This window comes from Coregonus clupeaformis, chromosome 13 (genome assembly GCF_020615455.1).
Source record: "Coregonus clupeaformis isolate EN_2021a chromosome 13, ASM2061545v1, whole genome shotgun sequence".
NCBI lineage: Eukaryota > Metazoa > Chordata > Actinopteri > Salmoniformes > Salmonidae > Coregonus > Coregonus clupeaformis.
In genome coordinates, this window is record NC_059204.1 from 4,667,377 (window position 1) to 4,692,623 (window position 25,247).

General features: G+C 43.2%; 1 protein-coding gene across 6 annotated transcripts in view; it reads left to right on the plus strand.

Moving 5' to 3' along the window:
- Nucleotides 1-23,566, plus strand: part of gria4b (glutamate receptor, ionotropic, AMPA 4b) — a 176,033-nt gene extending 152,467 nt beyond the window's left edge. The window contains exons 12-16 of one of the 6 annotated variants that reach the window (XM_045224158.1): nucleotides 10,672-10,870; nucleotides 11,502-11,749; nucleotides 16,080-16,194; nucleotides 18,230-18,367; nucleotides 21,896-23,566. In XM_045224158.1, the coding sequence (XP_045080093.1) occupies nucleotides 10,672-10,870; nucleotides 11,502-11,749; nucleotides 16,080-16,194; nucleotides 18,230-18,367; nucleotides 21,896-22,060 (865 nt within the window). In that variant the 3' untranslated portion in view covers nucleotides 22,061-23,566. Of the gene's footprint in view, nucleotides 1-10,671; nucleotides 10,871-11,501; nucleotides 11,750-16,079; nucleotides 16,195-16,622; nucleotides 16,738-18,229; nucleotides 18,382-18,504; nucleotides 18,651-21,895 lie in introns of those variants that run through there. The other 5 variants (XM_045224162.1, XM_045224164.1, XM_045224163.1 and 2 more) reach the window with 5 other exon arrangements.
- Nucleotides 23,567-25,247: the final 1,681 nt, after the last annotated feature.

Here is a 25,247-nt window from a genome sequence, read left to right on the forward strand (position 1 = left end):
CTTTCTGCCCACTCACAGAGCATCTGCCTGCTGTTCTGTAGTCATGATGAAGATCTTTAGGATTTGTGTAGTTCTGTTTATAGCAATTTCATGACAGACCTGTGTCAAATTGTCTAGATAATATCCTGTCAAATACTTAAACGTATTTGAGGTGTGCTTGGTCTAGTTTGGAGTTTGCACTTTTGGGACTATATTTGCTCCGCGATACAGAGAAAATTAAATCAAGCACAGCTCAGTATTTGAAAGGACTTGAGGTATGTATTTCACATACGTCAAATAGGTTCCAGATCTGCTTTATGATCCCTAGAGTTATTTTAAAGGTAGACTCAGCGATATGAAGTTAGCATTACAATAGCAGTTATGGCGACTTCCACGAAACACACAAAGACAGCTGAAAGCAAAAGGTTGATCTCCTCTGCATTATCTTTGGTTCATACTGCTGCTCGTGGTCACGTCATATCGCTGAATTTAAGTTTAAGCTCTTGTAGTCTTTAATGGTTCCTATAGATATCTTAAGTTCCTCTAAGGTTTATGATTAAGAATGGAGTAAGACGGAGAGGAGGGACCAAACCCAGCCTGTATTTTTCAGCCCTCCTACACAGGACCAGAGCAGAGGCATACACAAGATGGAGAACACTAAGGTACATTAGACAAGAGCACTGTCAAAATGATAGTGCCCGTTACGTAGCGTCCTATAACGTCCTATAGCACCTCTACCTTGAGGGAGCTATAGTGGGCCTATGATTTTGACTTAAGTCCACTTCATTTTAAGTCGTCCACTTAAGTAAACTAATTTCCCATGAGAAGGGATCATCATCCACTGTATATCATTCTGGAAACTTTCCCAAAATTATCAGGTTTTCCAGAAATCCCAGTTCGGGATTCTCACAATCAAGAGGGAATACGCAGGAAAAGTAATCATCCAATTGGGAATCCTCCATCTGAGATTTCTGGAAAACCTGTGAATTTTATGACTGCTACTGTTTAGTCGTTTAGTCAGTGTTTAGTATTGAAACTCTACATTTCGTCTACATGTTGTCCTCTTCTCTCTCCACAGTGTGGTCTGACCATTGTGTATGTCTGTCTGTCCCACACCTATCACAGATACAGTTACAGTAATCCCACGGGCCCTGTCCCAATCTGTCACCAAAAGAGCCCTTGTTCACTCCGGAGGGGGTCGACTGAAGTTTATCCTGACAAGGGGACATGCAAATCCCCTCCACCGAGGGATTAGGGGACTTTGGGAGTGTGGAGAAAATGAGGGAATGCCAAGGGCACAGTTTTAGTGAAGGGTTTAGGACTATGGCACACCACTCATCTGCAGTGATGATAAGGAAAGGAAGCTGGCATATGTGCCTTCAGAAAATATTCACACCACTTGACTTTTTCCACATTTTGTTGTGTTACAGCCTGAATTTCAAATGGATTAAATGTAGATTTTGTGTCACTGGCCTACACACAATACCCCATAATGTCAAATCGGAATTATGTTTTTCGACATTTTTACAAATTAATAAAAAATGAAAAGCTGAAATGTCTTGAGTCAATAAGTATTCAACCCCTTTGTTATGGCAAGCCTAAATAAGTTCAGGAGTAAAAATGTGCTTAACAGACATTGAATATCCCATTGAGCATGGTGAAGGGATTCTACCAAGTTAACAAATGGAATTGTTTTTAGATGGTCATACTATGGATCATTTAGCTATTTGATTTAGAATTTTAGGACCTGTTTAGGTATAATTATTTTGTGTGAATTATTTGGGATAAAATATTGAATTTGGCCTTTACTACTATAGCCCATAGAAACGCATCGAATAACACATTCATAAATGGCAAAAAAGACAGTAAAAAATGGTATCAGAAGGAATAAGGTTTTGAAGCTTAGGAAATATAAATGTTTTGGACACATATGTGAAGCCTTATTTTTGTATTGGTTACCTTCAGATGAGTCCCGTGACACTTGTGGGGGTCGTAGAGCAAAATGGAGGCCATATTTGTTTTTAGGCTAAACCGTTCGGACGCTACAGACCTTTTCGTGAGAAGACCGATTTTCGGGATGTTTCCTGGTCTGATAAACAGCGCTGTAGCTCTGCCACTTTTCACTGCAGATGCGGAAGGGCGACATCGACGGATGTGGTGGATTGAGATGCAGCCCATGCAAAAAAACATCTCTAGTTTAAACTGACAAATTTTGATGGGGATTTTTGTATTATGTTCATTAGATTGATGCATGGGTGCGTCAATAGACTCTTAAGGATTTTAATTACATTTTGGATGATGTATGAATAAACCCAGTCGCTACAAAGATACAGGCTTCTTTCTTAACTCAGTTGCCGGAGAGGAAGGAAACCGCTCAGGGATTTCACCATGAGGACAATGATGACTTTAAAACAGTTACAGAGTTTAATGGCTGTGATAGGAGAAAACTGAGGATGGATTAACAACATTATAGTTACTCCACAATAATAACCTAAATGACAGTGGAAAGAAGGAAGCCTATAAAAAATAAAAAATAAATCCAAAACATACCTGCTGTTTGCAACAAGGAACTAAAGTCAAACTGCAAAACATTTGGCAAAGAAATAAACGTTATGTCCTGAATACAAAGCTTTATGTTTGGGGCAAATCCAACACATCACATCACTGAGTACCACTCTTCATATTTTTGAAGCATGGTGGTGGCTGCATCATGTTATGCATATGCTTGTCATCGGCAATGACTAGGGAGTTTGTTAGGATAAAAATAAACGGAATAGAGCTAAGCACAGGCAAAATCCTAGAGGAAAACCTGGTTCAGTCTGCTTTCCAACAGACACTGGGAGACAAATGTACCTTTCAGCAGGACAATAACCTAAAACACAAGGCCAAATATACACTGGGGTTGCTTACCAAGATGACATTAAATGTTCCTGAGTGGCCTAGTTACAGTTTTGACTTCAATCAGCTTGAAAGTCTATGGCAAGACTTGAACATTTCTGTCTAGCAATGATCAACAAACATCTTGACAGAGCTTGAAGAATTGTCTAAATAAATGTACCAATATTGTACAACCCATGTGTGCAAAGCTCTTAGAGACTTACCCAGAAAGACTCACAGCTGTGATCGCTGCAAAAGGTGATTCTAACATGTATTGACTCAGGAGTGTGAATACTTATATAAATGATATATTTCTGTATTTCATTTTCAATAAATTTGCACAAATCTATAAAAAAATGTTTTCACTTTGTCATTATGGGGTATTGTGTGTAGATGGGTGAGACAAAACATGTATGTAATCCATGTTGAACTAAGGCTGTAACGCAACAAAATGTGGAATAAGTCAAGGGGTATGAATACTTTCTGAAGGCACTGTACAGGAAGCCATCTCACATTGATGACATACAGATGTAGGATTTTAATTTGATAACACTTTTGTTGCTGAGAATTTTCTTGTACCGCAGGAAATCCAGATGAGCTTCGTGATTTGCATAAATTCACTGAAAACCCACACTATCACACAGTTACAGTGCATTCGGAAAGTATTCAGAACCCTTGACTTTTTCCACATTTTGTTTTACGTTACAGCCTTATTCTAAAATGGATTAAATAGTTTTTCCCCCCTCATCAATCTACACACAGTACCCCATAGTGATAAAGCAAAAACAGGTTTTTAGACATTTTTGCAAATTTATAACAAATAAAAAACACCGAAATATCACATTTAAAAACATGTTTTCAGACCCTTTACTCAGTACTTTGTTGAAGCACCTTTGGCAGCAATTAGAGCCTTGAGTCTGAGGTCCTGAGCGCTCGGGAGCAGGTTTTCATCAAGGATCTCTCTGTACTTTGCTCCGTTCATCTTTCCCTCGATCCTGACTAGTCTCCCAGTCCCTGCGGCTGAAAAACACCCCCACAGCATGATGCTGCCACCACCATGCTTCACCATAGGGATGGTGCCAGGTTTCCTCCAGATGTGACGCTTGGCATTCAGGCCAAAGAGTTCAATCTTGGTTTCATCAGACCAGAGAATCTTGTTTCTCATGGTCTGAGAGTCCTTTAGGTGCCTTTTGGCAAACTCCAAGTGGGCTGTCATGTGCATTCTACTGAGGAGTGGCTTCCGTCTGGCCTCTTTACCATAAAGACATGATTGGTGGAGTGCTGCAGAGATGGTTGTCCTTCTGGAAGGTTCTCCCATCTCCACAGAGGAACTCTGGAGCTCTTTCAGAGTGAACATTGGGTTCTTGGTCACCTCCCTGACCAAGGCCCTTCTCCCCTGATTGCAAAGTTTGGCCAGGCGGCCAGCTCTAGGAAGAGTCTTGATGGTTACAAACTGTTTCCATTTAAGAATGATGGAGGCCACTGTGTTCTTGGGGACCTTCAATGCTGAGGACATTTTTTGGTAACCTTCCCCAGATCTGTGCCTTGACACAATCATGTCTCGGAGCTCTACGGACAATTCCTTCGACCTCATGGCTTGGTTTTTGCTCTGACATGCACTGTCAACTGTGGGACCTTATATAGACAGGTGTGTGCCTTTCCAAATCATGTCCAATCAATTGAATTTCCCACAGGTGGACTCCAATCAAGTTGTAGAAACATTTCAAGGATGATCAATGGAAACAGCATGTACCTGAGCTCAATTTCAAGTCTCACAGTGAAGGGTCTGAATGTTTATGTAAATACGATTTTTCTGTTTTCTATTTTTAATACATTTGCAAACATTTCAAAAAACCAGTTTTCGCTTTGTCATTATGGGGTATTGTGTGTAGATTGATGAGGACATTTTTAAAATCAATTTTACAATAAGGCTGTAATTTAACAAAATGTGGAAAAAGTCAATGGGTCTGAATACTTTCCGAATGCAGTATTGCGCTTTTCATGTAGCTTTCTTTTGGCCAGCTAATAGCCTAACCACTGATCAAGCAACAACTAAATGTTCAAATCCTGTTGCTGCAGGATTATTTTGCTGTGACAACATATGTCAAATTAAGATCCTACATATGTACACAGTCCAATGGGAGATGAAGACCCAGTGGTGAGATGATTGACAGGTCTAAAGGTTATTCGCTACTGATGTTCCATCCTTTACCTTAATGAAGGTTAATCCCAATTCTCAGATATACACACACACACACACACACACACACACAAACACACACATACAAACACACACACACACAGAGAGTGAAAGACGTACACACACACGTTTCCCCAAGGCACCCCATAATAATTAATGCAGTAATTAATATCCCTGTGTGCTCGTCTCCGACGGTAATGCCAGATCTCCATGGCAACGGGAGGGAGAGAGGGGAGTGTGTGTGAGTGAAGTGGTGACATGGGAGCACCCTAATTGAGAACAAATCCCAGTTTAGTGTATAAATGGCAGCCTATTCCCTGTATAGTTCTGTATAGTGTATACTGTATAGTGAGTCATATAGGCCCTGGTCAAAAGTAGTGCGCTATATAGGGGATAGGATGCCATTTGCCATGCACGGCACTGTTTTTGACTCAGGATATTAGACAGATACTACTACATAATTTAGACTATCATAATAATATTCAGAAATATTTTTGGATGCCATAAAAGCACCCAAACATTCTGGCATAGCCAGTATGTTGCCATGTCAACTTATAACTCAAAAATTTTTTTTTGCAAGTGTTGTACGTTCTGTAATAAATATGCTTGTAAGTTTTGGCAACTTTTTTTTGTCCCAAAAATGCTCAGCTAGAACAAATTATATTTTACAACAGCCTGGCTAAACCTTGACCCGTGTTGGTTAACACGCTATCAGATCATCCCCAGAAATATCCATGCACAATTTAAACTGGATGTGATTGGTCTAGTCTTTGCTCACCAGTTGACCTAATTAGATGGGGTGCAATTAGTTTGGCCGTTTTTTTTATGCTGCCTTCCTCTAGTCTGGTCTAATTGAGCAGGTGCGATAAGTTTGGCCTGTTTGGTCAGTGCTGATTGCTTCGGTCTGCCCTACCATTTATATGAGTATCATATTGGCCAGACTGCATCACTTGAGAGAGAGTGTGAGAGAATGTGAATTTGTACAGGCTCATGTAGGGTCAAATAGATTTCCAGGATTTCCAGGTGTTTTTATTCTTAATCAGGGCAGCAATGGAGAGATGGATGGAGGGAGGGAGGGAGGTAGGGAGAGGAGGATGAGGGAGGAGAAGAGAGGGAGAGGGGGATAGCATGAATAACTAAAGCACTAGCGGCTAGCCTGGGGGCGTATCATGCTGGGAACAGACAACACCTCTTCATTTATTTAGTCTCTTCTCAAGGTCAACCTCTCCTCTCTTTCTCTCTCTCTCTCTCTCTCTCTCTCTCTCTCTCTCTCTCTCTCTCTCTCTCTCTCTCACTCCAAATATACTCTTTATATATCTCTGCTATTATGTTATATTGTACATCAGATGCTGTGATCCTGTCCACAAACACACAACTCATGCAGATATCAAATAATGAAAAGTATGTGTATGGTGAGTCACACACACACATCTCTCTGGCTAACACCGGAGATGTCCCATCATCTCATTCACTTGGATGAGGAAGATGCTGCAGTGACAGTTGTGTAGGAATTAAAGTGTGTGCGTGTTTGTCTAATAGTGTGTGTGTTATGAAAGAGTAAGGTCATATGGTCAGTGGAGGACTGGGGCATTTTGACCCTCTATACCTCCATACAGTATGTGTGTTTCAGCAACAGGCTTCTGTGTGTGTGTGTGTGTGTGTGTGTGTGTGTGTGTGTGTGTGTGTGTGTGTGTGTGTGTGTGTACGTGCATGTGTTTTGTGTGTTTGTGTGTACATGCTTGTGTACATGTGTGTGTTTTGTGTGTGTGTGTGTGTTTTGTGTGTGTGTGTACAGTATGTGTGGGTGTCACCACTTCAATATGTAGGTTGAGCTGGGTTCCAGGCTCCACAAGCTCCACAGGCTCCACAGGCTCCACTGCTAATCGTTTTTCTGTGTAAGGCTAAACCAACCTGATTACAGTGAGGCAGGCCGCTCGGACCGGCCAGAGCAGCAGCAGCCAGCAGCAGCTAGTCTATCCCTGCTTCACTTAGTGACTTAATACACTGGGATACATTAGACAAGTCACCACTCAAGTCACCACACCATCTGAGATGGTATCCTATTCCATAGTGCAATACCTTTGACCAGGGCCCGCAGACAATCACACACGCATGCACACACACACACACACGCACACACAGTGTTCCCCATTGACATCCCCAGTCCTGTCTCCCCCTGTAACACAGCTGTCTCGCTTCCGTCACCCATGTAACATGGATGCTAATCCCAGGGTCAGACTGTACTATTCCCCGTCCCAGAGGGGCAACCGTATGGCAGCGATGATCCCTCCCCTGATAACAACCTCTCCTATCCCCCCCCTTCCCCCAGTTGACCATGGCCCATCAGGGTATGCCAATCTGTCAACATGGATGAAAGTCACTGGAGTCACCTCGGATCAACACAGACTGGAGAGAGGGAGAGAGGGAGAGGGAGGGAGAGAGACAGAGAGAGAGAGAGAGAGAGAGAGAGAGAGAGAGAGAGAGAGAGAGAGAGAGAGAGAGAGAGAGAGAGAGAGAGAGAGAGAGAGAGAGTCCCCTGGCTAACTCTCTGTCCTTAGTCACAGCTGCTGGCCTCTCGATACCAACGAAAGCAAACCCTACGAGAGGGAGGAAGAGTAGAGAAAGAGAAAGAGGGAGGAGAGAAACTGAGAATAGAGAAGGAGAGATAGAAATGGGGAGACAGAAATAAAAGAGATAGAAATAAAGGGAGGATAAGAGAGAGAAAGAGAAAGAACAGGATACTGAGAGAGTGAAAGAAAGGGTGAGAGCGAAACCAAGAGAGAAATAATGATGAAGGTGGAGAGGGAGAGTACCAGAGAGTGAGCGGATGAGGCAGAGAGAGAGAGAGAGAGAGAGAGAGAGAGAGAGAGAGAGAGAGAGAAATTGACGTAATCTGTACTCAAATCCAGAGTTAAAAGAGCGTATAGTTATCTATTCTATAGCATAGCCTTCTGTGTTCAGTTAAACATGCTTTGCTGCTGCGGCTCTTGGTTGGTGAGATCTTTGCTGTGTGTTGGGCAAAAGCACAGCCCCAATGTGACACAGGGTGTGTGTGTGTGTGTGTGTGTGAGAGAGAGAGAGAGAGAGAGAGAGAGAGAGAGAGAGAGAGAGAGAGAGAGAGAGAGAGAGAGAGAGAGAGAGAGAGAGATTGTAACATGAGACATTGAGACAGGTTGGTGGCATGTTCAAGGGTACGTGATGTGGAGAAACTATAGCTAGCACTGATGGAAATTGAATATTTTAGAAAAGTCCCTTCTTACACCCTTTTCACATTACTGAGCAGAGCTGTAATGCACTGGCCTGGGTGCACATCCACCATAGTCGCTGTATGCTGGAAAGAAAGGTCCATGAGAAAATAAAAAAACTGAAATAACCATGCCAGTTCAGCAGAGTACGGTTCGGGTCGATTCGGGTCTGCACGGTAATGTGAATCATCGGCATCGACGTGTGAAATAGTGTGAAAAGGCTATGAGTGTTTTTTAAACAACAGGAACTGAAGGTTTTTCATAGAGCTTCTCTCTCTCTATGTTTGGTTTGTACCGAGGGCGGAGAGAGAACATTGTTTTTTAACTCCAATGCACCATTTTGTTTGACTCTCCTCATGACCTTCTCCCCACTCGCTTGAGAGTCGGCAAGTTATGTCTCCCACCAACAAACAAGACAAAAACAGAGCTGAACGGAGGGAGCGCTGTGTGACGTCGTCAGTCGCTCTCCAAAGCACTGCCAGCTCTTTTCATCTCACCAATAAACATTGAAAGAAAGAAAGAAAGCCACTTTGCCCCTTAAGGTGGATCTGAATATGGGTTGGATGGTGTTGTGAGTGTACAGTCAGTGTGCTCTCAGAGCTCCCCCCTGTGGTAGGTCGGCAGAATAGCAGCCTGTTCCCAAGTTACCTATTGGCACATTGGATAAATTATTGTTATTATTATTATTATTATTATTTATTTATTTTTGTGGGGGGGGGGATTTATTTGTTGAGAAAGGACAGTGAAGGGGAGAAAGGAAAAGTAGGAGAGATTGCGAGTCAGAAGGTCTGAGTGGCGCAGTGGTCTAAGGCACTGCATCACAGTGCTAGCTGTGCCACTAGAGATCCTGGTTTGAATCCAGGCTCTGTCGCAGCCGGCAGCGACTGGGAGACTCATGGGCGGCGCACAATTGGCCCAGCATCGTCCAGGGTAGGGGAGGGAATGGCCGGCAGGGATGTAGCTCAGTTGATAGAGCATGGCGTTTGCAACGCCAGGGTTGTGGGTTTGATTCCCACGGGGGGCCAGTATGAAAAAAATAATATATATGTATTCACTAACTGTAAGTCGCTCTGGATAAGAGCGTCTGCTAAATTACGTAAATGTAAGGTCAGTGGACCGGATTTGAACCCATTCCAACTCTGTCTTTATTATTATTATTATTTTATTTTACCTTTATTTAACTAGGCAAGTCAGTTAAGAACAAATTCTTATTTACAATGACGGCCTACACCGGCCAAACCCGGACGACGCTGGGCCAATTGGGCACCCTATGGGACTCCCAATCACGGCCGGTTGTGATACAGCCTGGAATGGAACCAGGGGCTCTGTAGTGACGCCTCAAGCACTGAGATGTAGTGCCTTAGACCGCTGCGCCACTCGGGAACCCATTCAGTGCATTCGGAAAGTATTCAGACCCCTTGACTTTTTCACATTTTGTTACATTACAGCCTTATTCTAAAATTGATTGACAAAGCAAAAATAGGTTTTTAGATTTGTTTGCAAATATATAAAAATAAAAAACAGAAATATGACATTTACATAAGTACTCAGACCCTTTACTCAGTACTTTGTTGAAGCACCTTTGGCAGCGATTACAGCCTCAAGTCTTTTTGGGTATTACGCTACAAGCTTGGCACACCTGTATTTGGAGAGTATCTCCCATTCCTCTCTGCAGATCCTCTCAAGCTTTGTCAGGTTGGATGGGGAGTGTCGCTGCACAGCTATTTTCAGGTCTCTCCAGAGAGCTTGGTTTTTGCAGACCTTACACAGACAGGTTTGTGCCTTTCCAAATCATGTCCAATCAATTGAATTTACCACAGGTGGACTACAATCAAGTTGTAGAAACATCTCAAGGATGATCAATGGAAACAGGATGCACCTGAGCTCAATTTTGAGTGTCATAGCAAAGGGTCTGAATACTTATGTAAATAAGGTATTTCTGTTTTTTATTTTTATAAATTTGCAAAAATTAAAAAAAACCTCTTTATGCTTTGTTATTATGGGGTATTGTGAGTAGTCAATTTTAGAATAAGGCTGTAACGTAACAAAATGTGGGTCAGCAACTCTAACCGCTAGACCACACAGGTCACCGATAAGTTTGTCTGTAATTCACTTTCACTTCTTAATACAGTTTGTGGATTTGGTTTGTTTTAATTATAATTAGTGTTATTGATGGACTCTGCTCTCTATCACACCCCTTACTCTCCTCACTCTTCTCTTTTTCTCACCACACTCACTCTTTTCTTACTCCTCCTCTCCTCCTTCTCATTCTCACCTCCACACTTCCCTTATTCCTCTCCTTCCTCTCCTCCCCTTCTCACCCTCCTCCCCTCCCCTCTCCTTCCTCCTCTTCCTCTCTCTCTCCCCCAGGTCTCTGTCGGGGCGTATTGTGGGGGGCGTGTGGTGGTTCTTCACCCTCATTATCATCTCCTCCTATACGGCCAACCTGGCTGCCTTCCTCACAGTAGAGAGGATGGTGTCGCCCATAGAGAGTGCTGAGGACCTGGCTAAACAGACAGACATCGCCTACGGTACCCTAGACTCCGGCTCCACTAAAGAGTTCTTCAGGGTGAGTATAGTACTGGACTGGACACCAGCTGTGTCTGTTTTATCATATTATGGCCTTGTCCTAGAGATGTAGGATTTTAATTTGAGCTAGTTACCTACAGCAACAGGAAATGTGAATTATTATGTGGATTATAATTCATGGACATACAAATTTAAAATTAAAGTGTAAGGGAAAATCAAGTCTGTAAATTAAAAACTTCAGAAGCCTTTTAAAAACCTCAAATACAGTACAAGTTTTACATGTCCAGTTCTCCTGGAACAGGGTGATCAAATTAAGATCCTACATCTGTATTTCGTAGGCTTTTTGTGTATGTAGGAATATAAAGTTAAAAGGTGAGTAGTACTGAATGGATCAGCTCACACACACACACACACACACACACAACACCATGTGTAGTACACAATACTGATCAGTTCACCCAAGCATACTCATTCACTGGGGGAGGAGTGTGTGCTTTTACTGTAACAGTTTTCAGACAATACTTACTCCACCAGTAACTCTCTACAGTACACTAACTAACCCCCATGTCCTCCTCTCTATTTTGCTATGCTCTCTCTATGCTCTCTCTCCACACTCCTCCACCTCTACTCTTCCTCCACCCCTCCCCCGATCTGACGCAAAACAACCACAGAGGTCAAAGATCGCAGTCTACGAGAAGATGTGGGGCTACATGAAGTCAGCCGAACCGACTGTGTTTACCAAGAACACACAGGAGGGGGTTGTACGTGTGCGGAAGAGCAAAGGGAAGTACGCTTTCCTGTTGGAGTCAACCATGAACGAGTACACAGAACAGCGGAAACCCTGCGACACCATGAAGGTCGGCGGCAACCTGGACTCCAAAGGATATGGAGTGGCCACCCCCAAAGGTTCACTGTTAAGGTGGGTGGAGTAGTATAACAATATGTCCAAGCTGTGCGTGTTGTTATGTTATTCCACCTTCCCTGGCGTGCTGCCTGATCATGTAAAATAACGCTCATATAACGCTCATGTAACGCTCATGTAACACTTATTTTATTTTTAATTTTGTTTGCGTTTGGTTTGAATGCTTTTTTCATGCATAGTGATTGTGAAGGTGAAGGTAGTGGCTTTTACATTTGTGTTTGGTCTGCATGCGGTCATGGCAACAGTTGTTTTTGTTGCAGCTCTACTTCTTCGTTGTCAGGTGATGTTTGTGCTGCTTTATGTTGGTGTGCCAGTGGGAGTTGAAACAGCATGTTGAAACTATGCATAAATGCCCTAGATAAGTCAAAATATGACTCTAATATATTACTATGACCAATGTTGCACAATTCTGGCAACTTTCCCCAAATTCCTGGATTTCCTGCTTATTCCCTCCTGAATCCGGGAATATTCCGAACTGGGATTTAGGGAACACCTGGGAATTTTGGGAAGGTTAACGGAATGTTGCAACCCTAACTGTACTAAATAGGGAATAGAGTGCTATTTGGGATGTAGACATAGTTAATGTCATATGAGATGGTGGGATATAAGTGATGTGAATGCGAGCCATGTCAATGCTCAGTCCTGTCTGACTTGGCTAGACTGGAGCTGCTTTATACACACAGTGGAATTTACAGACTTGCCTAAAAATAAAGAATTCCCAGTCACTGCTGGGAGTTACAGTTTCACTTCGCCAAAACGAGTGTGTGTGTGTGTGTGTGTGTTCCTACGTGTACTAGGCACAATTTCATTAATCCATTGCCAAAGGACTGATAAAATATTTTTGGGAGGGAAAATACACTGCAAATGATAAAAGCAAACAAACACCCCTTAGCAAGTTATCTCAGTCGATACTATAATGCTCAGACTATCAATTACTGAATACTGCTTCCGGTTTACCATATATCCGTTAATAAATGGAAAATGAAACAAATAGCCATGATCACATGTAAACTGTAGAGAGGAGAACTTCAGTGCAGAATGTAAACTATAGATCTATGTTGTTGACCACCTGACCCTTGATAGGGCCTACAGAGCATTCTGTCTCTCTCAATCAATCAATCAATCAAGTTTATTTTATAAAGCCCTTTTTACATCAGCAGTTGCCACAAAGTGCTTTACAGACAAAGGTTGATAAAAGGTCAAAAACACAGTTCTGATAAATGTAACAGTTGCATAATGGAGTGGGATACTCAATACTTTTTGACTGGCATGTGTTTGAGTGGTCATAACAGATGTTTGCGCAATTGTACAATCAAAGGGAAATTTGCTTTGTACAAGCAAGAGTTGGAATGTGCATTGCTTTTCTTTTTAAATAAATTGATCCAGCAACAATTATGTGACAAATGAATTAACACCCACAAAAACAGGAACATAATGGCTGGAAACTGGGGAATCCTGAGGTGGGCTGGAAATGCGCATTGCTAGACACACAGACGCAAGCACGCACGCACACACACTATTTCCACTGAACTCATCTGAATCCAACACCAATCCTTCCCCATCTGTAAATTCCACTGACAATGCTTCTCTAGAAGGCAACAACATGGGTTTGCAATGCAAACAACAACTGGTGCAGGGTTTACCCACTGTTTTCAGCAAGAGGAGTCACTGACAGATCATGGTAGTTCCCGATGGAGGCCATTTTTTTTCAGTATTATTATCGGTTGCTTTCCCCTGCTCAGACGTTGCATGCATCAACCAATGGTTGCGTGCCATGTCATCGACTGTGTCATTACTGACAAATTGCTATAACATATGATGTGGTTAGCTGATACGTAAAATACCTATCCAGGCATTGTAAGATCTGGCAGGCGTCAGCAATGCCTGGGCAAAGGAACGCGCCCATCATCTTCTGTCAGTCACTTCTCCTGGTCACCATGGAAACCCACCAATCAGCATGCAGAGCAGCTATATTGTCAGACAAGGCTGCAATTTCACACGGCATTAACCCTAAAGTGACTTTAAAAGGGTTAGTTTAATTATATTTTTATACTTCTCTTCTCATCAGCTTTTACTGAAAGATTTATTTTACTAATGTTTCTATCAGTTATATTTCTGTCTCTCTCATTTATGGTGTGTACTTGATGTTACTGCAATGTACAGTCTTGGTCAAAAGTTTTGAGAATGACACAAGTATTGGTCTTCACAAAGTTTGCTGCTTCAGTGTTTTTAGATATTTTTGTCAGATGTTACTATGGTATGCAAAGTGTCAATATTTGCAGTGCTGACCCTTCTTTTTCAAGACCTCTGCAATCTGCCCTGGCATGCTGTCAATTAACTTCTGGGCCACATCCTGACTGATGGCAGCCCATTCTTGCATAATCAATGCTTGGAGTTTGTCAGAATTTGTGGGGTTTTGTTTGTCCACCCGCCTCTTGAGGATTGACCACAAGTTCTCAATGGGATTAAGGTCTGGGGAGTTTCCTGGCCATGGACCCAAGATTTCGATGTTTTGTTCCCAGAGCCACTTAGTTATCACTTTTGCCTTATGGCAAGGTGCTCCATCATGCTGGAAAAGGCATTGTTCGTCACCAAACTGTTCTTGGATGGTTGGGAGAAGTTGCTCTCGGAGGATGTGTTGGTACCATTCTTTATTCATGGCTGTGTGCTTAGGAAAAATTGTGAGTGAGCCCACTCCCTTGACTGAGAAGCAACCCCACACATGAATGGTCTCAGGATGCTTTACTGTTGGCATGACACAGGACTGATGGTAGCGTTCACCTTGTCTTCTCCAGACAAGCTTTTTTCCGGATGCCCCAAACAATCAGAAAGGGGATTCATCAGAGAAAATGACTTTACCCCAGTCCTCAGCAGTCCAATCCCTGTACCTTTTGCAGAATATCAGTCTGTCCCTGATGTTTTTCCTGGAGAGAAGTGGCTTCCTCGCTGCCCTTCTTGACACCAGGCCATCCTCCAAAAGTATTCGCCTCACTGTGCGTGCAGATGCACTCACACCTGCCTGCTGCCATTCCTGAGCAAGCTATGCACTGGTGGTGCCCCGATCCCGCAGCTAAATCAACTTTAGGAGACGGTCCTGGCGCTTGCTGGACTTTCTTGGGCGCCCTGAAGCATTCTTCACAACAATTGAACCTCTCTCCTTGAAGTTCTTGATGATCCGATAAATGGTTGATTTAGGTGCAATCTTACTAGCAGCAATATCCTTGCCTGTGAAGCCCTTTTTGTGCAAAGCAATGATGACGGCAAGTGTTTCCTTGCAGGAAACCATGGTTAACAGAGGAAGAACAATGATTTCAAGCACCACCCTCCTTTTAAAGCTTCCAGTCTGTTATTCTAACTCAATCAGCATGACAGAGTGATCTCCAGCCTTGTCCTCATCAACACTCTCACCTGTGTTAATGAGAGAATCACTGACATGATGGAAGCTGGTCCTTTTGTGGCAGGGCTGAAATGCAGTGGAAATGTTTTTGGGGGATTAAGTTCATTTTCATGGCAAAGAGGGACTTTGCAATTAATTGCAATTCATCTGATCACTCTTCATAACATTCTGGAGTATATGCAAATTGCCATCATAAAAACTGAGGCAGCAGACTTTGTGAAAATTAATATTTGTGTAATTCTCAAAACTTTTGACCACGACTGTAGAGTTAAAAGGCACTGAATGCACGTGGACAAATCTCTCTTGATGCAAGTTTTACTCCCCTGAATCAAAATATACAGTATATATAACATGACGTTACTATACAATCATTTCCCTATGGGCCCTGGTCAATATATGCACTATATAGAGAACAGGGTGCCATTTTGGACGAACAATATGTGTAATGGAGTCTAACCATCAATCAAGTTGTGTAAAGAAATACAAAATACATTCTGGTCAGTGGCCACAGGGATAAAACCAAGGGGGAAAATGTAGATTTAAGTGTAATTTACTGTAATTTAGTTTCCTTGGATAAAACTCTGAAGTGAACCAAGTCCCAACGAGAGGATTGTCCGTTCTGTGTATGAGGGTCCAATCTGTGGGGCAAGTACAAATTTCCACTGAAGTCAAAATTTAACTTAGTTTCCCATTGGCATCAATGCATGACTAATTGAAAATGTTTGACTTAAGTGGAAGTTAGGCTTTGTCCCCTGTGTATGGATTGAGGGTGGGAGAGTGAGGGAGGGTTTATTGTTACAGATAGAACATTAACACATCCCTATTTCCACCCTTGTGCCCCCTTTACAATCCCCCCCTTCCCCCTCCTATCCCTAATTGGATGCTATTGACTCACCTTCACTCACCCAAATATGTTTTATCGTTTTCAAGAAGCGCAGTTAACCTGGCAGTGTTAAAACTGAATGAACAAGGCCTGTTGGACAAATTGAAAAACAAGTGGTGGTACGACAAGGGAGAGTGTGGCAGCGGCGGAGGTGGCGAGAAGGTTAGCCACCCGTGTGTCAGCCCCATGCCGATTGGGTAAAACTGTTGCCGTGGTAATGGGGGCATCTGCCGGGGTGACACCCATCCAGCCAATAGTTGAGGCTTCACAGTAATGGCCTTCGATTGGTTGTTGTGAGATTGGCCCCGGCAGTATGTGCCCGTTCCAGAAAGCGATGCAGTGGGGGCCCCATGTATATGTCTGTAGCGCTCAGCCCCTCAGGCGCCCCCTCCTCTACCACGAGCATAGAGACATGTAAACCAATGGGGCCCCTGTCTCCGTCACTTCCAGCTGTTAAGTGCTCTGTATGGGCTCTTTAGGTTTCTGACTGAATAACATAAAATAACATGTCCTATGATGTTATTTATGTTATTTCCCCCTCCCCCCTGACCCTTCCCCGACCCCTCGACCTCACACGTGCGGTTTCGAAGAACTCCGGTAAACCTAGCCGTGTTGAAACTGAGTGAATCAGGCATCTTAGACAAGCTGAAAAACAAATGGTGGTACGATAAGGGCGAGTGTGGACCCACGGCCTCAGGAAGTAAGGTCAGTCTCCTGCAAGTCCTGGGACCACACCTCCTCACTGACTGTTCTGATGTCCCACTGATGAACCCATCGCAGACAGACAGACAGACAGACAGATAGGAAGACAGGCATGCCGACAGAGAGATTGGTAGGTAGGCATGCAGGCAGATAGGGAGACAGGAGAGCAGGCAGGCAGGCTGACACACACACACAAACATAGGACAGAGAGACTGAAGGCGTAGCCTGAGGGATACAACACATCAAACTAGAAGGCATGCTCACAATTCAGTGGTAGAAGCAGCACAGCAATGTATGAAATGATGAGACCTGCAGGATCACATTCATATGGTTGTTACCTGTATCTGTGCCACACTTAGTAGGGCACTTAGCAATGAATGTATTCAAGTTGTGCAGTTGTGATGTCCCGGCAGATTATTAGTATCATATAATTAGAATGAGTAGAACAGGCTTGAAACCTATTATTTTTCAATGTTAGTATGCCAGTCATTCTAGCCCACTCTAGATTGGATATAGCAAGTTTATCAGTTGGGCACTACTCAAGCATGTAATGAGAACTCCTGCCTCAGCAAAGCAGCATGTAAACGCCTTAGCAGCAAAACAACTTTTCAATCAAGTCCTTGTCAAGTGTACAGTATTTCCTTGTCAAGTATAATTAAAAAGTATTTATCCAGTTTTGTTTGAATGTGCTCACTCACACACTCCCATCAGCAGTAGATCAGATGCATGACAAGGCAAGGCAGTGTTTAGTGAAGTCTCTAACCTGAACAGATTCCTTTTGAAAAGAAAGCCTCCTACTTTAGGAGCAGGTAACTAACCTGCTCCCAAAGAGGAGATAAGAAATGTGAGAGAGCTGCTCTCGTGTGTCTTAAAGCACAGCGTCTAATTACAAAATGACAATAAGCAGAGATAACAGAGGGCTAGGGAGCTACTTGAGAGTTTAGACTGAGGAAAAAACAGCCTGTTGACAATTGTTGACAGCTAGCAAACTAGAATAATTGTGTTCCTCTTTAATTGCTGTAAAAACATCATAGTCACGCTTTAGATTGGTTGGCATGGTAACTTCATGATGATAACGGCTAAAGCGCTAGCCACAGAGCTCAGAGCTAGAGAAGGTCTGAACTGGAAAGTGTGTTTGTGTGTGTTTTTGTGTGTGTGTGTGACACACACACACACACAAACACACTTTCCAGTTCAGACCTTCTAGCTGTCAACAATTGTCAACAGGCAGTTTTTTCCTCAGTCTAAACTCTCAGGTAGCTCCCTAGCCCTCTGTTATCTGTGTTTGTGTGTGTGTGTAACAAAGTGTGTGTGTGTGTTAGATTTGTTAACTTTGTATTTGTGTACTTGTGTTGTAATGTGTAATATAATTGCCTGGTATTTTATGTATGAGTATGTATGTGAGTCTGTGTTTGCGTTTATGTGTTCTCAGCCCACCACCACTGTCACACCGCTGACTTCCTGTCTGCCCTGTGTCTCTCCTCCAACCCCCCAGGACAAGTCGTCCCAGGCCCTGTCGTTGAGCAACGTGGCGGGGGTCTTCTATATCCTTGTGGGGGGCCTGGGCCTGGCCATGCTGGTGGCCCTCATTGAATTCTGCTACAAGTCCCGGAACGAGGCCAAGCGAATGAAGGTGGAGGCACCGATGTCTGAACACCACCACCCAAACCACCACCACCACCTCCCCCACCACCTAACCCCTAGCAGCCCCCGGCCCAGCTGCTCCAGCCCCAGAACAAGCCCTCACCCCAGTCACAGTCCTGGCTATAGTCCCGGCCACACCCCCAGCCCTTCCCCAAGCACCCACAACTTAGCCACGTATAGTGAGGTTTTCGACGGGTATGGGAGCGATGATGGGAGCGATGGGGATGTTATGATATAATGCCAGTATAGGAAAAGCCTCCTCCATCCCCCACCCACCCCTCTAGGCCCCCCTCCTGTGGTACTGTAAGTTGAACCTCCCTTATTGGCCGCTAGCTAGCTTGCCGTGCTGCTGATTAACTGTGCAACCGGTGGCAATGCTTCCTTTACTTCCTCTGCCTTGTGATTCGCTCGTTTGTGGTCATGTGACGTACTCGTCTGTCTCTTTTCTTCCCGGCGGGGGCTTTAAGATGGCCGCCGTTTCTATTGTCTGTTTGGCTTGTTTGGCTGCAGACAATGTCCCATGCTGTTGACTGTGACTAGGGTTGCACATTTCTGGAAACGTTCCTAAAATTCCCACGTTTTACAGAAATCCCGGTTGCAGGAATCCCTCCCTGCTTATTCCCCACTGATTCTGGGAATCTTCCAACTGGGAAGATATTATTCCCATGTTTTCCAGAAATCCTAGTTGGATTCCCTCCCTACTTATTCACTCTGGGAATACACCAATAAGGATTTCTGGGAATTTGGGGAAAGTTTCCCAGATTTCCCAGAAATTCTCAGGTTTTCTCGAAATCCCCTCTCTGCTTATTTCCTTCTTATTCTGGGAATCCTCCAACCTGGATTGTTTGGGAAAGTTTCTGGAATTTCACAACCCTAACTATGACACACACAGGCACCTGCTAGCATCGCTCATGGCCATGGTGCCCTGTCTAAACCAGGGGCATCAGTTGGGTATGGCAAGGTATGGCAGACTAAAATCATTCCAATCCTGATTAAAATGCAATGGCTGTTTAACGTAATGGGGACTGGCTTTAGGACCATGGGGAGCATCGCTCGGAGAACAGCTGCCAACCTGTGCCCTTTTCTCTTACTTTTAGTAAGCAGAGGGCAGAGACAGTGCCAGCTTGCTTTGCCAGTCAGCCGTTTAGGCAGTGCGCCGAATTGCTTTGAATTTGATGTCGGTATTTGAACTCGGCCTTGTAAACCTTATTTTAATCTGATAGCCAGGGATTAATTGAATTGGGAACTTGGAGGTGGGGAAGCCTTCCTTTGTGTTGACCATTCAAAACCTAAAGCTATTTTATTGTTATTAAAATATAGGCTGTGATAGCTGTCGGCCTAATTTATATTTACGTTCATTTGCCCAGTAGGCTAGTGCAATTTTGGTTTCATGTATTGGTATGAACATAAACACAACTGAACAACTTTCTATTTAGAGCATTTCCCCAAAATACATGTCCTGTTTTTGGCTTCAAAGAAAATAACAATTGTAGGCTATAACAAATGTACATTGTCATGCAGTGACAGAATTATAATTGACATAACTATTTTTACTTCTTGCTGTAGGCCTACATCATCATCATCCTCTGCCTGCATCCCTACCTGTAGCCTACCTGCATCCCTACCTGTAGCCTACCTGTAGCCTACCTGCATCCCTACCTGTAGCCTACCTGCATCCCTACCTGTAGCCTACCTGCATCCCTACCTGTAGCCTACCTGTAGCCTACCTGCATCCCTACCTGTAGCCTACCTGCATCCCTACCTGTAGCCTACCTGCATCCCTAACTGTAGCCTACCTGCATCCCTACCTGTAGCCTACCTGCATCCCTACCTGTAGCCTACCTGTAGCCTACCTGTCTCTGGTATAAAGCATTTCCACCTCTCACTCTATCAGTCTTGCTTGTCCATCTTCCTCAATTAAATTCTTACAGATCAATCTTTCTGGCAAAATGTCATTAAATATTGTTAAGTTATTTAGCTATGGTGTGGATGTAGGGCTGTTTTTGAAATACAATAATCACCTAGACAGTGCAACTACTGCGTGGGCAACACAATAATATCAGAGACAAGCTGGTCCGGGGAATGATGTGCAGTCAATATTCTCAGAGCTGCCTTGTTGATACAAAATGTTTCAATATTCTCAGAGCCACCTTGTTGATACAAAATGTTTCAATATTCTCAAAGCCGACTTGTTGATATAAATGTTTAAATATTCTCAGAGCTGCCTTGTTGATACAAAATGTTTCAATATTGTCAGAGCCACCTTGTTCGTTGATACAATGTTTAAATATTGTCAGAGCCACCTTGTTGATGTTGGTGGGAAGCGCAGGAGACAATGATACTGTCAAGGGTGGCTTCATAGCCTATAGCAGGCAACCTTTTTCATGTGGAGTGCCAATTTACAATTAATCCTACCATTTATAAAGATCTGATTACCAGTTATGATTTTCATATACAGATTGTAGGCCACATAACTGTGGCCCCACATTTATTTACTGCCCACAAATTAAACAAATGATATAGCTGGCTACTAGACAGATGCTGTCCACCCCCCTTTGCTGAACTGACACCACTGATCTAAAGTAGACGATATAAGAAAGGAGAACCACAGGTTTTAATGAGAAAACAGCCCCAAGTACACATAAAGTTAGATAAAGCAATATAACACCATACATTATTGGGGCGTTAAAGACTAAAGTAAGTGGAAACTAACTGCCCCTCTAAGAGCTATATTGACTTGAGCTCCTATCTCTAAGATATTTCCCTCGGGTCCAGCGATATTAGACTTGCAGATCTACAGTCCCAGCACAGTATGTGTCTGACGTGGTTATGTGTCTCCTGTCGGTGCTATAGGCCACCTCTCTCAGCTCTCTCTTCATTTCCTTTACTGTTGCTTGGTCAGCTGCCCTGTCGTCCCTCGCCCACACAGAAATCATCCAATGTCTAATAACCATAGTAGTCAATGGTAGTCTTGTATCAAATGTGCACATAAAGTGGTGTTTTAAGATATTATTATTGAATGGCCATGATGGATGCCCTGTGATTCTATGGTGTGACGTTAGATGTAGTTACTGTACTATATTCATCCCCAACATTATCCATCTTCATGATGCTTCCTGATCTTACAATTGTTAGTGTAATTTTGTCAGAGTATACCTAGATGAGCTGACATGTTTTTCTCTGTCCCTCTCTTCCCGTTTCTTTCTCTCTCACTATTCACTCCCTCTCTCTCTCTCTCTCTCTCTCTCTCTCTCTCTCTCTCTCTCTCTCTCTCTCTCTCGCTCTCTCTCTCTCTGCTCTCTCTCTCTCTCTCTCTCTCTCTCTCTCTCTCTCTCTCTCTCTCTCTCTCTCTCTCTCTCTCTCTCTCTCTCTCTCTCTCTCTCTCTCTCTGTCTCTCTCTGTCCCCCCCTCTCTTTTTCTTATATCCATCTCTTCTCTTTCTCACTACCCCCGTCCCCCTCTCTCTGTCTCTATCCCCCCTTTCTCTTTCTGCCCCCCCCCCCATTCCAATTCCCAGCTGACCTTCACGGAGGCCATGAGGAACAAGGCACGCCTGTCGATCACAGGCAGTGTGGGGGAGAATGGGCGCGTCCTGACGCCCGACTGTCCCAAAGCGGTCCACTCGGGCCCCTCACTCCGCCAGAGCTCCGGCCTGGCCTTGGTCTCCTCTGAGCTCCCGTGAAAACCAAAAACCTTCCAAGTGCCTTAAAAACGACAAACCCACAACCACCATATACCACAAAGACACAGGACAAACACCACCCTAACCGGACACCACCACCAGTGTGTGGGCAGACAGGGACTAACTAACATTGTGGAAGTTTTTTAATGTAGCAGAGATTGGACTTTGCAATTTGAGGATGTAGTGAATCGGTGGCCATTTTGGAAGGAGTTCAGTGGAAAAGTACAATCTGGATTTTCACTGTGTGGCCAAGTGAGGGCTAATTTTAATCAAGCTGCCATTTTCAGGTGCAGAGGTGGAGATTGCATCTGAGATGTTCCTCTCAAGACCCTGTGCCAACTTACCATACCTCCCACTTGTGAAGAAAGTGCAGGAGGAATTGAGAGTGATGTGAAATTGAAAAATAAAGACCAGAAAACGGTCAACTTGAAACGTGTAACTGTGGATCCGTGGGTTGCTGACTGAATTGGCAAACTGAATCACAATCAAGATTGTTTTCCAAAAGTGGACAATTGTTACCAGACGAGAGCAGTGTTCAAAAGACAACTGTCAGACAACAATCTCACTGAATATCAATAACTGACATCATGTGGGGGAGTGTCTCCCATTGTCACCATGGAGATAAAAACTGTAATTATTAATAAACTACAATAATTATATTAATAATAAATATATGATAAATAAACTGTGAAGATTTAGTAAATATGTATATTCTGTGAAGACAAAGCTAAAGAAAAAAGATTTGCTGTACATAGAGGAGACTGTATAACATGCTTGCTTTTTAAGCAGATGTAAATAGCTGATTTAGTAGTGGACAGAGGACAGTTCTCTTTTTGTAACCATCTTTAAATAAATAATTCATTGCAATAATGAACAAGATGACGTTGAAAAAGGAGAGACATCGAGACAGTGTTTTATTCCTTCAACGTTCAGTACTGAGTTCAGAGCGCAATGTTCCATGGGCATGGTATCAACTCTGCCCATCTAGATTCCTGTTCTCTACATATTAATATATTCAGCGATGAATGTTAACTAGTTCCATCCTCATCCTCTAGCACCACCCCCATCATCTTGCCCCACCCCATCCTCTAGCCACACCCCTCACTGTGCAGTCATAGACCAGAAAGGGGCTGATAGACCGGATTTGATGTTTAAACGTTTTACTCGCGTTTCCACTAGAAAGCAAACAATTTTTGGGGGGTGGTTTGATCTATTTTTTGTAACGATCAATTACATTTAAACAAATCTGTCTGTCTCCTGATTTTTTAATGTTTTTTCAATGTTCGCGGCTGTTGAACGTCTGTTGTCTGGGTAGATATTGTAGATTATTGTGTATGGAGAGTATAAAACATTTTTTTAAATGTGAAATGAGAAACGCAGATTTTTTTCTCATTGCTACATTATTTTAAGAGTCAAAGCTTATCTATACAGTATTTATTGAGTAAAAAATAATAATAAGAAGAAGAAGACGAAGAAGAAGAAGAAGAAAAAGAAAAAGAAAAAGAAAAAGAAAAAGAAGAAGAAAAAGAAAAAGAAAAAGAAAAAGAAAAAGAAAAAGAAAAAGAAGAAGAAGAAGAAGAAGAAGAAGAAGAAGAAGAAGAAGAAGAAGAAGAAGAAGAAGAAGAAGAATGTTTGTATTATTGAGCCATGGTCAAAGCTTTGGCCCTCTTGGTCCCGAACACTGTGGATCCTCAGTAGCAGGCTGGACACTGTAGCAGAATCTATGGTCTCCTTCCTCTCATTGAAGTTATCAGTGCAGTGGAGGTATCAACTCATGGCTGATGGAAGGACAATCTCTTGGCCCGTGGGCAGCAATAGGACACTGACTTTCACTGTGTCATCCTTTTGTCTCTTTCATTTTCAACTTTTTAGCCCCAAAACCTGCTTCTGCTATTGTTGTTGTCGGACAAATATGTGCAATGTTATCAATTGCTGCCCCTGTCTTTTGCCCTTATACATGTTCACACACATGTACACCACGCATACATGCCAGAGAAGGCTGGTGGGAGGAGCTATAGGAGGACGGGCTCATTGTAATGGCTGGAATGGAATCAATGGAACAGTATCAAACATGTCAAACATATGGAAATCACATGATTGACTCTGTTCCATTGATTCCATTCCGGTCATTACAATGAGCCAGTCCTCCTATAACTTCTCCCACCAGCCTCTTCTGGTACACACACACGCACACACACACTCCGGATGGACCTTGTTGCTTTGAGAGAATAAACCAGCTAAAATATTTCAGCCCATGCGTTTTGGTCCTGCCATATGTCTGTACAATTAAAATGGCATCCTATTTTGGTTTCAATTGTACATCTTTATTTTGATCTTTTTTTAGTAAAAAGGAAATCCAAAGGCTTTGTCACGTTGTCTTCATTGTGGACGGGGGTGAGAGGGTTCTGTGTTAATTAATGAACTTACTTGAGTGTGTTTGTGAGATAATTGTTTTGATATAACCCACTCACAGGCTGGGATTCAATCAATTGCGCATTGTCGACTGTTCAAATCAAATCAAATTTTATGCGCCGAATACAACAGGTGTAGACATTACCGTGAAATGCTTACTTACAGCCCTTAACCAACAATGCATTTTTTTATTTTTATAAAATAGTAAAATAAAACGACAACAACAAAAAAGTGTTGAGAAAAAAAGAGCAGAAGTAAAATAAAATAACAGTAGGGAGGCTATATACAGTGGGGTACCGGTGCAGAGTCAATGTGCGGGGGCACCAGCTAGTTGAGGTAGTTGAGGTAATATGTACATGTGGGTAGAGTTAAAGTGACTATGCATAAATAATTAACAGAGTAGCAGCAGCGTAAAAAGATGGGGTGGGGGTGGGGGAGCAGTGCAAGTAGTCCGGGTAGCCATGATTAGCTGTTCAGGAGTCTTATGGCTTGGGGGTAGAAGCTGTTGAGAAGCCTTTTGGACCTAGACTTGGCGCTCCGGTACCGCTTGCCATGCGGTAGCAGAGAGAACAGTCTATGTCTAGGGTGGCTGGAGTCTTTGACAATTTTGAGGGCCTTCCTCTGACACCGCCTGGTATAGAGGTCCTGGATGGCAGGAAGTTTGGCCCCAGTGATGTACTGGGCCGTACGCACTACCCTCTGTAGTGCCTTGCGGTCGGAGGCCGAGCAGTTGCCATACCAGGCGGTGATGCAACCAGTCAGGATGCTCTCGATG